Source organism: Tetrahymena thermophila, assembly GCF_000189635.1.
Source record: "Tetrahymena thermophila SB210 genomic scaffold scf_8254631, whole genome shotgun sequence".
In the NCBI taxonomy this organism is placed as follows: Eukaryota; Ciliophora; class Oligohymenophorea; order Hymenostomatida; family Tetrahymenidae; genus Tetrahymena; species Tetrahymena thermophila.
Window position 1 is genome coordinate 24,096 of NW_002476400.1, and position 14,090 is coordinate 38,185.

At 22.3% G+C, this 14,090-nt stretch overlaps 2 protein-coding genes across 2 annotated transcripts; both read left to right on the plus strand. All coding sequences in view use genetic code 6, as the record gives it.

The window, feature by feature from the left end:
* Nucleotides 1-725: 725 nt before the first annotated feature.
* On the plus strand, nt 726-12,211 carry TTHERM_001076853 (hypothetical protein; the record flags this gene model as incomplete). The annotated part of the gene is made up of 28 exons (XM_012797839.1): nt 726-1,002; nt 1,069-1,168; nt 1,222-1,493; nt 1,550-1,715; nt 1,775-1,976; nt 2,033-2,111; nt 2,168-2,399; nt 2,452-2,750; nt 2,896-2,947; nt 3,028-3,140; nt 3,218-3,491; nt 3,547-3,626; nt 3,681-3,751; nt 3,808-4,033; nt 4,086-4,518; nt 4,737-4,937; nt 4,999-5,198; nt 5,266-5,586; nt 5,644-5,751; nt 5,803-5,997; nt 6,486-6,619; nt 6,669-7,186; nt 7,441-8,404; nt 9,182-9,319; nt 9,377-11,071; nt 11,265-11,853; nt 11,907-11,997; nt 12,097-12,211. 28 exons carry the CDS (start codon nt 726-728, stop codon nt 12,209-12,211), a joined length of 8,145 nt encoding a protein of 2,714 aa, XP_012653293.1.
* Nucleotides 12,212-12,281: 70 nt separating this feature from the next.
* TTHERM_001076861 (transmembrane protein, putative) lies at nt 12,282-13,117 on the plus strand (the record flags this gene model as incomplete). Its single annotated transcript, XM_012797840.1, has 2 exons — nt 12,282-12,578; nt 12,629-13,117. The coding sequence occupies 2 exons, from the start codon at nt 12,282-12,284 to the stop codon at nt 13,115-13,117; spliced, it is 786 nt and encodes a 261-aa protein (XP_012653294.1).
* Between the last annotated feature and the right edge of the window lie 973 nt (nt 13,118-14,090).

Sequence of the window (14,090 nt, forward strand, 5' to 3'; positions counted from 1 at the left end):
AAATTAGTCTAAAATAGTAAAATTTTAAAAGCTAGAAATAATTAACCATATAGGCATAATACAATTTGAAAAGAATTTTTGCGAATGAAATATATTATATTTTTTTAATTAAAAAGACTATATTTTAATTCGTATCTTTAGATTAATGATTCCCTTGACTGTAACAAAATTAAAAAGATATTATCCTAAACACTGTTAACTTGCGTTTTAATAAAAATATTTATTTGCTTATTTAATATATATTATTTTATAAGCTGAATTATCAAAATATTTTATAGCTAATATATATCTAATAAAAATTTTTGATATATATTATAAATCTAAACTTCAATTACAGTTTAGAGAAAGTATCTTTTTTTAAACTAAATATTTTGATATCAAAAATTATTCATAAAAAGTATATTTCTACCTCGATCTGGATATGCTTCCTACTTGCTATATATGTAAATAACCAAAATTATTGGTTTACTTTTTCATAAAAAAAAATTATCAATAACAAAAAGATTAAACCTATTTGATTAATTATTGGCAGATTTTATATCTAATGAGAATTAGTTAGTTAATTAAATAATCAATATTTGAAACAAAAAAAAAGAATATTAAAGAATTATTATTAATATAAAATGAGGATTTTTATTGTAATATAAATCATTTTTAGTCATTATATAATTTAAACAAAAGCAGATCTATGTGGTGAAAATTAATGCTATTCAGTATTTATAAATATGTGCATATAGCTGTCTTCTGATATTGTAGGAATAGATTCTGATAGCTAAAAATGCTTATTTGATAGAGATATAGTCAAACAGGTGAATAAATGTTTTGATATAGAAAAAAATGGAAAAAGTAATGTCTGCAAAAATAAATAAAATACAATGTGCATAAAAATAACTGAAGATATTTAGGATTAATATATAGGGATATATAAAGATGCTTAAATGAATTTGATTTGCATAGAAAAACAAGATGTTACTGATCAATTGAAAATAGACATTCCTCTAAGTAAATATAAATTAAATTACTAGTAATAAATTAATTAATATCTTTTGAATAAATCAAATTTATTAGTTTTAATCAATCTAAAATTTGAATATTGTCTGAAAGATGACTTTTCGTTAGATGAATTTTATTAAAAGCCAAATAGTATGAAATGTAGCTGCAAATATTAGTATTTTTTATTTTATTTATTTATTTTTGAGTTTAAAATACTATAATTCTTAGATATTGTCTATCTAATGACATTTGCATACCTATGGATTCAAATTAAAATGCAGCAAGAGATATTAATTAAAATTGTGCATAACTTAATTAAGAAGGGTAAATTTAGTCTTGCTTTAGTGATAAAAGTGTTTGCTTACTAAAGAATTCAATCACATAAATAAACAAATGCACTACTTATGAGTCTATAGATGATGTAATTGGTGTTGCGTTTATTAATCAAACTAATGAATGCATCTTCAAAGACAAATATGCAGATTTAATTATCAATAAAAGTATTTAATTACTATCTTAATTATGTCAACTTATTTAATTATTCAAAAATATTTAGATTTAGTATTTTTGAAAAACCCTTATTGTCTTTTTGAGTCTTCTCATATTCTACAAGTTGGAGATTTAAATAATAACATCGTCGGAAGAACCTAACAATATTTGTGTGCTAAAGAAAACGAAGTATTTTCTGATGATGATAATTTAATTGAAATGTGCATTTTTGGGTAAATTTTTTCAGTTTTATTCTTAAAAACTTTGCTACTATTTAATAATTATTTATTAGATTTTGTATTTCAAAATATTCTTGCGTTTAAATGGATGATTTTGAAAATATTTCTAAAAAAAATGATAATTCATGCTCAACTAACTCAGAAACTGAGTTTATAGAGTGTTTTTACTCCCCAGAAGAAAAATCTACATGCATTTTAGAGGATAATGGTCAGAAATCTTGTGAATTGATGACAATAGAAAACCCAAAAACTTTTGTAATTTTTTCTGTTTGCAATTAATCTATTTAATTAGGTATTTTTATAAAATTTAGGGTGCTATTTATAAGAAAGAAAAGAATCAAATAGGAACCTGCATTTCTTAAGATGTACGTATTCTTAAATAGTCTTTAGGTATTTTTTTTTAATTAAAAAAATTAGTTTCATTATGTTAAATATGTTAAACTTAGATAGTTAAAATTAAAAATTAATATGCTCTGATGGTTCTTGTATATTGTAAACTGTAGAAAAATAGTGCCATAATAGGAGAATTTTAAAAGATGGTGGTGGTGGTAGTGGAGGTGGTGGTGGTGGTTAGTAAGTATGTGAAGATATATATTATGTCTAATGTACTAAAATGACATATACTGGGATAACTTCTACTTAAGACGATGATGGCTATTGCCAGCCAAGTTTTCCTTCGTAAATATAAATTTCATGATGATATAATATTAACTTTAATCATAAAATATAGAAAAAAATGCCGCAAGGCTAAATAATGTTTAATGGATGGTGTTTGTGTTGATATGTCTCAAGATACATCCCTACCTAATTTTGCCAAAGAAATAATTACCACCTCTTGTCTCCCTTATTAAAGTATTCAGTAAAAGGGATAAAAAATAAAGAGTTGCCCAACCGGCTTCTGCATTATTTAAGTTAAAAGTAATTAAAGATATTGCTTTCAGATAGGTACTTACCTGGAAGATAAGTAATATGTAGGATTAGAAAGTTTATCTCAAAGATGTCTAGCTTAGTTTGAAATTAGTAAAATTGGTAAATATTAACAAATAAATAAATATTCGCTTTAGTTTCTTTACTTCAAAATTATTTATTTATTAATACTGTGCACACTATAAATATAATAATTAAATTAAGATAAAGATTTATGAAAAATAATAATTATTAATTAAATCAAAAGGTATTGATGAATGTGGAGATCCTTATTATTGCATATTCAAAATACCAACATTGTAATTTTAGCAGCATTTAAATACTAAAGAATATACAAAAATATAATTAAAAAATTTTTTATCTAATTTAAAAAAATAAGATCCAAAAATTAAAGATATTTATGCCATTCGTTACAATTAGAAAGCACTTAATATCCAGGAAATAGGGTTCCTGCAAAAAATAATTTAGGGAAATGTTAAGATCTATTTTTACGTAAGTATTCACTTATTTGATTTAAATAAAATGAATGAATGATAGAAAGTAATAATATTTACTTATAAAAATGATAGCCTCCACAATAAGCTGCTTTGAGGGTTTTTATTGTATCAATTATTAAGGTTAGTGTCAACCTTTAAGTATTAATCTACCGATTGCTAGAGATGTTAACTAAAAATGCTAACCAGCATACACAGATTAATCTTTATATTGTGCTGAAGGCTATTGTTTACTCAATTAAGTTTGTCTACCTTTGTCAATTTAAAATCCTGGGAGAGAAGATAAAACAAGTAAATGTCTGTAGGAAGGAGAAAATGGAGTCTTTGGTGCTATATAATGTTTTTAAAGGTTTTTAAATTTCGATTTTACAAACCAAAAATTTAGTTTAATTTAAATAACTTAGCTTTTGCTTGAAAAGTACTTCAGATGATACTCAAGATTAATATTGTGCTCTAATAGATTATAAAATTAGTTCTTAAGTAGGTAAAAAAACTTTCAACTTTTATTTATAAATAATTAGTTAAATAATTATCATAGGCAGGTACAAATAATCCCAAAAATGTGTTAAGGAAGATGACAATAATAATCTTATTAATAATTTTAAAATTGTAAAATATTCATCTAAATATAATTTATTGATTTCTATATTTACATTTGTAAAAAGGAATATTGTTACAAAGGATAATACTGTATGAGAAAAGATAGTTAAGGAATTTAATTTTGTTCCAAAGTATTGAGTAATGATATTGTTTGTTCTGATGTAAACGGGGCTTGTATATTTTCTAAAGACCCTCTACAGAAATGTTCAAGCTGCTCTTACATGCAATGTTTAAATTAACAAACTTAAAAATGTGTTAATTTAGGAGCAGTATACTGTTAAGATAATAATGGTTTATTTTAATTATTTGTTTTTCTAAATAAAAAATTTATTTAATTATTTAGGATTTTGCTCTAATTTTTAGTCATTAGCTTATCCATATTGCATAGTTTGTCCTAAATATTATTGCCTAAATAAAAGGACTTAGAGATGTACTTATTATAAGTACATGTATAACTTATAATACTCTTAAACCAACTGTCTGTACTAGTTTAGATATGACGAAGAATGCATATTGTAAGATATCAACTCGGTTAATAAATATTAAGAAAATCTATGCATTGATAAAAATTATGTTTGTTTACCTATAGCTGAAGCACAAAAAACAAAAAATTGTCTATTCTGTCCAAAATATTATTATAATCCAGGAGATGGAATTTGCTATTAAAAATAAAACAATAAAAATTACCCTTACTTTAATTTAGATATTTAATATGTATCTGAAGATTGTTACCCAAAAAATGATTGCTCAATTTCAAACTAATAATGTCCTGAAGGGTAATTAATTTCATTTATTAATTAATTATTGGTGAATTAAATTAATTTTATTTACTGTAGTGTTTTTTCAATACTTAAAAAAAACAAGTTATTGCAACAAAAAAATATGCATAATTATTTTAGATAAAAGATTTAAATTAAAAAATATCATTTTAAAGTTTATTTAAAAATTTTTACAATATATAAATAATCCAAAATTTTTATTTTATTTAAAATAGATGCTAAAAATGTGATAATCTAAATATGTGCACTTAATGTAAAGAGGATTATTTCTTGTATTAAGATAAATAGAATTAAAATTAATTTTGTATTAAATGTGATACAAATATATACAGCAACATTAGTTAAGATCCAATTTTAAGTTAATATGGCACTTAATTTTATAAATGTGTAGAATGTAACATCCAAGATGAAGACTGGTATTTATTTAATTTTGAATTTTAAGATAAATGAATTAAAATGATAAAAATATCTATATAGGAATTTAAATGCTTGGAAAAATAAGAATTGTGCTAAGGTGGTAGTATAAATTGCAGGAATTAAAAGATTTTCGAATAATTATTCTAAATTATTGTATTACAGTATTCAAAGTGGAAATTCTCAAAATTTAGATCCAAGTTAAGCCAATAGATAGCTTGCTAACCTCATGATACAAAAAAGACAAGTTTCTCCTTTTGCATGTAAATAATATATATTTAGATTGAATTAATATGTGCAAGATTACAAATAGTTAAACTTTTATCTTAGGTTCCAATCTTTGTATAAGGTGTGATTCAATTCCAAGTAAAAAACCATATTGCTACAGATGCATTGATTATTATTACTCTGACTAAAATGGTATATGCTAAAAGTGCCCTTTAAACTGCTAAAAATGTGGAAGAGCCATATTCAATTAAAACTTGTAACCTATCCTAAAAGATGATATACCGAAAGATGATTTAGATTAAGGAATTTATGATTTTTCTAAATCTATATTTGCATGCATCTAATGCAATACCTATTACACTGTTAGTCCGAGTTTTAATTAGTGCGATTAATGTGGTTTATATTGTCTTGAGTGTGCTTATGGTATATTTATAATTTTTTCAACAAACAAATTTTAAGAAACTTTAAAAAAAATATAAGAATTTTTAGGAGACTTAGTAAATTATAGAAAATAAAATTTTAGAAACTAAGTATACTAATTTTTAAAATGTGTAAAATGCAAACCAGGTTATACATTGTCTTCAAATAGTAATTTTTAATCATATCTTGAATAATATATTAATTCATTTATATTTTTAGGAAAAGATTGCTATTAGATCTACTAATTAAGTTATTGCTTAGATTAAGATTTAAATGATTCAAAAACTGGTTTATCTTTAAGGACCTTCCTTGATCTATCTTCAACTTCATAAACACTTAATTGCTTAACATGCAAATACAATTCATGCTTATATCGTTAATCATGCATAAATTTTGACTATTATCCTCCTAGAAGTAATTCATAATATTATTTTACAAAATTGTAATTATCATTCATTATAAAAATAACATAATATTGGTAGATAATATTGGTTTTTATTTAATTAAAATAAACCTTTTTTAATTGCAAAGTTCTGAAGTAATATAAAAACTTTAAAAACTTCTAAATCATATAAATACTAATTTAGTTAAGTTATTATTTTTTCTTTTTATAATTACTAACCTTAGTTATAAGAAAGCAATTTTGATTATTAAGTTTTTAGCAATTAAAAATGAGCAGGGTATTAATTTTAAATTGTTGGTTAAATACTAAAAACCTTTTTATACTTTTATAAAATTTTTGAAAATCAAATATATCAAATTATTATCTTACCATCCAAATACCCATGATATTAATTTATTATAATTTAGAGTTTTCTCTATTAAAAAACTAAAATATTTAAAAATTTTAGTTTTGATTATCTTTATTAATTATTATTTTTTTATTATTCAAAAAACTTTAGATTATGTTTATAATTGTAAATATAAAAATTCTTATTATTAAATAACTACATTAAATACTTGTATAAATGGATCTCCAACTGTTTATTATGGAGGTAGTCTGTCATGTGATTTCAATACTGAATGCAAAAAATAAGTAAATATTTAATTATTTTAAGTGAATCTTATTAATGCTAAAAATAAAGATATATAAATGTCTTGAGTGCTTTGTCTCTGCCAATACATATTAATGCAAAGTTTGTTCTTAAGGATATATTCCAAGTATTCTTGGATGTATACCTTGTCCTGAAACTTGTTAAACCTGCTATGAAGAAGGATATATTAACTTTTAAAGAGTCAATTTTACTACATACATAATCAATACACCTTAAACCACAATCAATTTTACTTTATATTAAAGGCTGAATTATTAAAATGTTTTTATGATAAAAATGAAGTGCTCAGATTGTAAATTTGGTTATTTTCTTGATTATACGCAATAACATTGTTACAAACCTTAATGTGGTAAATATTGCCAAAATTGTATTAATTATAGAGATAGTCCTTTATGTATATCCTGCAATTACACAAAACTTTTCAATCTCATAGCTCCTATTTAAGGTTATATATCTAAACTTCATTACGGAACCAACTTTCTAATCAATTTCTAATAAATGGTCACATTTGACTCCTTATAAAAAAACTGCTAAATTTGTCCACTTCTGTAATTTTTTAATTTATTTAATTTCCTTAAAATAATATTTTAGATTTTATTATTTTTTGTAGATAAATCTAATATAATCATTTAAGTTAACTAATTTTGTTATAAAAATATTTTTTTAAATTATTTTTATAAACTAAATATTTTTTAATTTGAAATCATTTAAAAATAAAATTTTTTTAGTAATTATTGGAGAGAGATTAATAAATTTTTCTTTTTTTAATTTAGATTTTTAAATAATTTATATTTATTAATAGATGTGAAACTTGTGAAGATAATAATTTAGATTTGGTTTTGGATCCTTTAAGTTTGTATTAAGTAAAATGTTATTCATGTAAACAATAATTACCAAGTAATTACGGAGATATGTAAAAATATGAAATCAGATATGACAAAGCAAGAAAGAGATGCATTTATTGCTTAAAAAATGATAATGGGTGCTTTTTTAAGAAAAAAACTGAGATCTTTGTTGAATGTGGGACAGCCAGCCAACCTTTAGGTAAAGGCACGCTTGAAGAACCACTTAATTTATATAGAATAAAAGAAATAAATCTTGATAAACTTATAATAAATGATCCTGAATTCGATATATCATTAGTTTACTACAATGAACTTCAATTAAGAGAAATTGATTTTACCATAAATTTCATTGATAAATCAAGAGTTTGCAATTAGGATTTTGATTTAAATATCAACACTAATATTAAAAATAAGATTCCTTCAATTTAGACTCTTTCTATCACTTTGAATGCAAACTAAACAAACAGTTTAACAGATTATGTAATGCTATAAAATGACATAGCTACTTTTAAAGGTTTTAGCTCTTTTAAGATTTAAAATATGAATGTCAAACCAAAAAATTTAAACAATAATTTCGGTTTCAAAATATATGAAGAACATATAAATAATATAGAATTTTAGAACACAACATTCTTGTGTTAACGCTAATATTCAAACTAACTTTAAACTTATTTTGATAATTTTAATGGGACGTTTATCATGAATAACACTTTATTTAATAACTGCAGCTTTTATTAATAGACTCTCATAAACGTTCATTCAGACTTTTATCCTACATTTATAACTTATTAATTGATAAACTTGTCTATTTTATATTCAGATTTTTCTCAAAAATCTAAGTTTGTTTCAGTCAGTAGCCCTAGCGATTTAGAAATTTAAGATTTTAAATTTATGCATGGATCACTCAAATATCAATCATATGTATTTGCAAGCTATTATTAAGGCTAAGAAATTACAAGTATATCAAATGTTACAAACATGCTGTTCTAAAATTCTACGTTTTTGAGCTATTCTTAAATACTATAGGGAGAGAGATTTATGTATTTTTCTCTCTTAAACTTTACTTTTACTAGTTCAAATTGCTAACAAAATTAATATTAAAAAGTGAAGATGCAGTTGTTCTAAGTAAACACAATAAAAGCATAAAATATAATAATTTAATCAAATTATTTTGAAAAAGCATAATTTATTTAATTTTCTCCCATACTTGATTTCTAAGATTAAATAATTATTAGCCTAGACTAAATTTTAGTGTTTAATAATACTTTTAATTCATTTGAATAGTTATTGTTTAGTTAAAGTGGTAAATTTAAAACTGATGTTATAATCAGCAATTTTAACATATCTTAAAACAAATACAGCTAAAATTACAACATATACTATTTTTAAGTTAGATAGACAAATTCATTATTATTAAGTAATGGGAATATTAATGAACCATAGCTTATAACAATCATATAAGCTTTTGGAGTGAATAAGGCTTCCATACAAACAATATTATTTGGAGATAAAATTAATCAAAGCACATCACTTAATTTGATAAATATTTAAGACCTGATATAATAACTATAAATGAAAAGTGTAACGTTTAATTAAATTATTGCTGATGAGATATTAATTATTGTCAATTAATTAATTACTAATTAATTTGACCCAAATCAATTTTAGGCAACTTTCAACTCAATTATATTTAATTAGATCATGCTAAGAAAATAAGCAAGCATTAAGCTTAATATACAAATTTTTAGTGCTGCTTAAATCACAATCATGCAAGGATATACTAAAATGAACTTTATATAAGCTTATAATACAATTCAACCACCTATAAATTTTTAAGTAAAATTTTAATTTAAAACCAATAAATATATTTTAAACTTTTTAATATTAAAAAAGATTGATAACTTTTTTTCTACTGTAATTAACTTGAAAAATGTAATTGGGAAATTAGAAATAATAAATTCAAGAATAATGAATGCCTAGAATCATCCTAACCATAATCTTCTTTATATCTAAGGAAGCTAAATTTAGATACAGAATTCAAATTTTACAATACTTGCAAATAATCAACAAAAATTACAGTTTTTGAGTGGTAGTAATAGTATTCTAGGAGGTATAGCAATGATACAATGTTCAGCTTTAAAAATATTAAGCAGTAGTTTTAGTGGTGGACTCTCGCTTTAAGGAGGTGGTCTATACATAAAAGCTATTTCTCTAGCTAATATTTATATTTATTAAACAAACTTCACAGAAAATTGGAGTTTTTCTTTAAGTGATCTTAAAAACTCTAATGGAGGAGCTATTTACATTAATTAAATACAATAAAATTTAGGTGCAACCTTTAGATTTATTTAGTGTATCTTTTCAAATAATTTTGCTTTTAGCAAAGGAGGAGCTTTGTATGTGTCTTCAAGTTATAATAAATTTTATTTGAATTTGCTCTTATCAAACTTTTCAAATAACTTTTCATCAGATGGAAGTAACTTATATTCCTCTTAGAAAAACCTTACAAATATAGTGTAAATATAGTAAACTTATAATTTATATTCGCATAAGTATATCTAAGATTTTATATAGAAAATTAAATAATTTGTAAAACCGTTAAGCATTTCTCCAAGTCTCTATCGTTTGTAAGGTTTTAATCAGGTTTACTTAATCTAAAACACATTTATAGTTGAAGCATCAAGTATATAGCTAAATTCTAAAGAAAACGAAAATTCATTTATCTTTTAAAGTTTAATTATCTTTGATTCGATAAATTATCTTCAACTTGCTTAAAATAAAATAAGTAATTTTAAAGTATAAAATTACTTACTTAAATTGACTAATATAGAAAACTTAAGTTTGTCATAAGATTAATTTTTTGATAATTAATAATTTATTTATAATCCAAATCAATTTATATCAAACTCATTGATAATAATTTAAGCAAATTCGATTAAACTGGAGTAAATTATTTACATAAATAATACATGCAGTAAATGTGCTTAAGGAAATTTGCAGGTAATTTCTAATCACACTTTAATAGCTGATAGTACTTTTAAATTGAATACTGCTCTAAATGGAGGAGCTCTTTCAATTTCAAAATATATAAAAGATGAAATAATGATAAATAAACTTAGATTTTTACATTTTAATTCTTATTAAGAAGAATATTTAATTAGAAAATCAAATTAAAATTAAACAATTTATAATTCTACATTTATCAATAATACTTCATTGAATAACGGAGGATCAATCATAGCATCAAATACTTTTTTATACATAATAAAAAGCAAATTCTAAGAAAATAATGCAAATTAATTTGGAGGGGCAATAGTATCTGACCTTAATGATAAATTTGATCAATTCTAAAAAATCCACTTAATAAAAAATACCTTTTAAAGAAATAAAGCCAGAATTGGAAGCAGCTTTTATCAGATGTAGAATCTGCCATTACACTAGCATTTTGATAATAAACTCTCTTAAAACGAAGCATAACTATACAATAATAACCTAATCTAATTTGCTGTTCAATTTTTAGGAATCAAGGGCAAATAAACTTACAGAAACTCTTTGTCAATAGATAAGCATTTGAGTGGAAAATTTAAGGTAAAAAAACACATTTAAATTTTTTATAATATCCTCATTATAAAATAATGAAAACAATATTTTGATGAGATAAAAAGCATATTATAAACTAATGTATAAATTAGTAATTAATTATTTAATATTTTCTTATCAATTTTGAAAAAATATTTATTTTTTACTTAGATAAAATTTAATTCTCTTAATTGATAAATAGGATGACATAGTTCTGTAATTAGTTAATAATGAAGATTAGCCTATAACAACTCTGAATGAAGAAATTAAATTAAATGTTTAAGTTTTGGAAGGAAAAGATTACTATATTGATTAGTATTAAATATCATAAAAGAGTGGTGTATTTGAAATAAAAGATAAAATAAATGTTTTTGGAAGGCTTGGAAAACAAATAATATTATAAATATCTTCTGAGTATGCAAAGTCTCCTATTTACAAATTAGATGGCGAATTAACTAAAATTGAAACTAATATCTCTTTTGAGATAGAAATAAATATGGCTAAAAAATGCCCTGTAGGTACAACTTATTTTAATGATATTATAAAAAAGGATCTATGTAATCCCTGTCCTTAATTTATGTATAATTTAAATGATGGTGATAAATGTTATAAATGTCCAGATGATTTTTTATGTTAAAAGACAAGCATTTATTTACCTAGGGGATTGTGGAGATCAAAGAATAATAGCTATAATTACATCGAGCGTTATGGATATTTTTAGTGTGTAGGAGATATTGATAGAGTAGAAATAACAGAAAAGTTTTAGGACGAAAATCGTTATTGTAAAGAAGGTATTAGTTTTAACTATAAATTAAATTCTAAAAATTAACTTTTAACAATAAAGGAAATATTGGAGCGTTGTGCATGGATTGTGATTTATATGGAAAATATTGGAATGAAAGGTATTATCAAGTTGCTACTTACACTTGTTTAAAGTAAAATAATTAAAGTTTCTAAAAATTAATTTGTTAATAAATATATATAAACAACTAGATGTGGATAATTCAATGCTAGCTTAATCATTGATATCATAGTACTTCTGCTTAGTATAGCTTTGCTAGCTAAAATTGCAAAGTCTATTTTTATGCTAATGGATTATTTAAAGATATAAAAAGTATTTCAAGTTTTGAAAATATATTTTAAATATGATTAAAGATTTTTTGTAATTTCTAGCATTTTACTTAATTATTTTACTCAACTATCATTGTGTGCAAAAAATATGAATTACTTGCCAATATATTTAAAGCAGATTTTTCTAGGTTTTGGAAATCCATCTGAAATCTTCCTAAAACTACTTGACTGTGTTTTATCATAGATTATTTGGTTTTAAGATAATTAGTATATTTACCTATATTTTAGAATAGTCATTCTGTTGATATTTAACTTTTTAATTTGCTTGTTTACATTGATTTGCTTTAGAATTTTAAAAAACAAGGACCTTTTAGTTCATACCTCAGTACTAATATATTTCATCATTCATTTATTTACTCATACAATAGATTCAACTTTAGGAATGGTAATTAATTAATTAATTTTATTTTTTAATTAAAATTAATTTTAAAAAAGATATTTTGTGTGAAAGTAGATGACTAATTTTATATAAACTAACATCCTAGCATTAAATGTGATGAAGTCCATTTATCTTTTGTTAAAAAAATGCTAATACCTTGTCTTTGTATTTAACTGCTCTTTATTTTTTTAGTTTTTCTCTACATTATTAGAGAAAATCAAAATAAAACGAATTCCAGGAAAATTTCAAGCATATTTAACTAATTCTATAAGCATTTTTGGTGGTATTTTTACTAAATATTGATAAGACTACTGATTATAGCAATAGATAATTACTTCTTTTTCGATGTATATTTAAAAGGCTCAGTATTATGCTCATTGTATTTGTCATACACTCTAACACAATTATACTGTAAAATAATTTTAATTTAAATATAAAATTTTATTCTTAAATTATATAATAGTTAAACCTTACACTAGACTCTAGTTTAATTACTTAGACATTTTTATTTCTATTTTAATAACTATTAATTTTGGAATGATTGAAAATTTGAACTAATTTTAGAATCAAGATAGAATTTTTATTTCATTTTCAACTTTGAATATATCATGTGCTATCGGATTAATCTATTGGGCAATTATAGATGATGTTAAATTAAAAATTAAAAAAATTGTAAGTAAAATTAGGAAGAATAATATTAATGCTAAAAAAAAGTAATCTCCCATACTTTTGTGGAAATTTTTAAGGTTAAGAATATCCAGTAGATAGATATTGATTGATAACAATAATGAAAAATTATTTATTAGAAACATCTCAAAATATATTTCAAAATAAAATACCCTTCTTACAAACTTTTAAAAGTGAATTAATCAAACAAGTAATTCTACTTTTTTTACTTTTTAGAATTAAAACAAAATAAATATTTTATTTTATATTTATAAATTTGTATTCTTGTATTTATCAAATTTATTAAAAAGATTATTCTTTAAAAAAATACTATTAATTTATTTAAAATAGATTTTTAATTTTTTAATTTTTCAAAAAATAAATTTTAATTCTGTTTTATAGCTGTTAATACATTAATTAATTTATTACTATGTAATAGTATTGAATAGTTGAAATTAGCAGTAGATACTGTTAAAAGGAAAAATGAATATCAAAGATAATTTTTTGAAAATTTTTTTGATGTTAGATTGACCTGCATCGAATTTCAAAAAAAAGATAACTATCATTTGAGCATTTATAATGACTAAAATTATAAAATTTATTTTAATTAGCTATTTAAAATTCATAATAATTATAAAATAAAGGATATACCAAAATTATGTTGACACATAATAATAAATAGAGATGTTACATTTCTAATTGAAAATAATGATTATAATATAAAAGTGAGTGCTTTAATTGTCAATATCCACTTGTTCCAACTTAATTATGTATCACAATCTACACCATTTTACTTAAACTAAAATAAAATTTTCTAATCCCATAAAAGTTAGAATGAATTAAAAAATATCT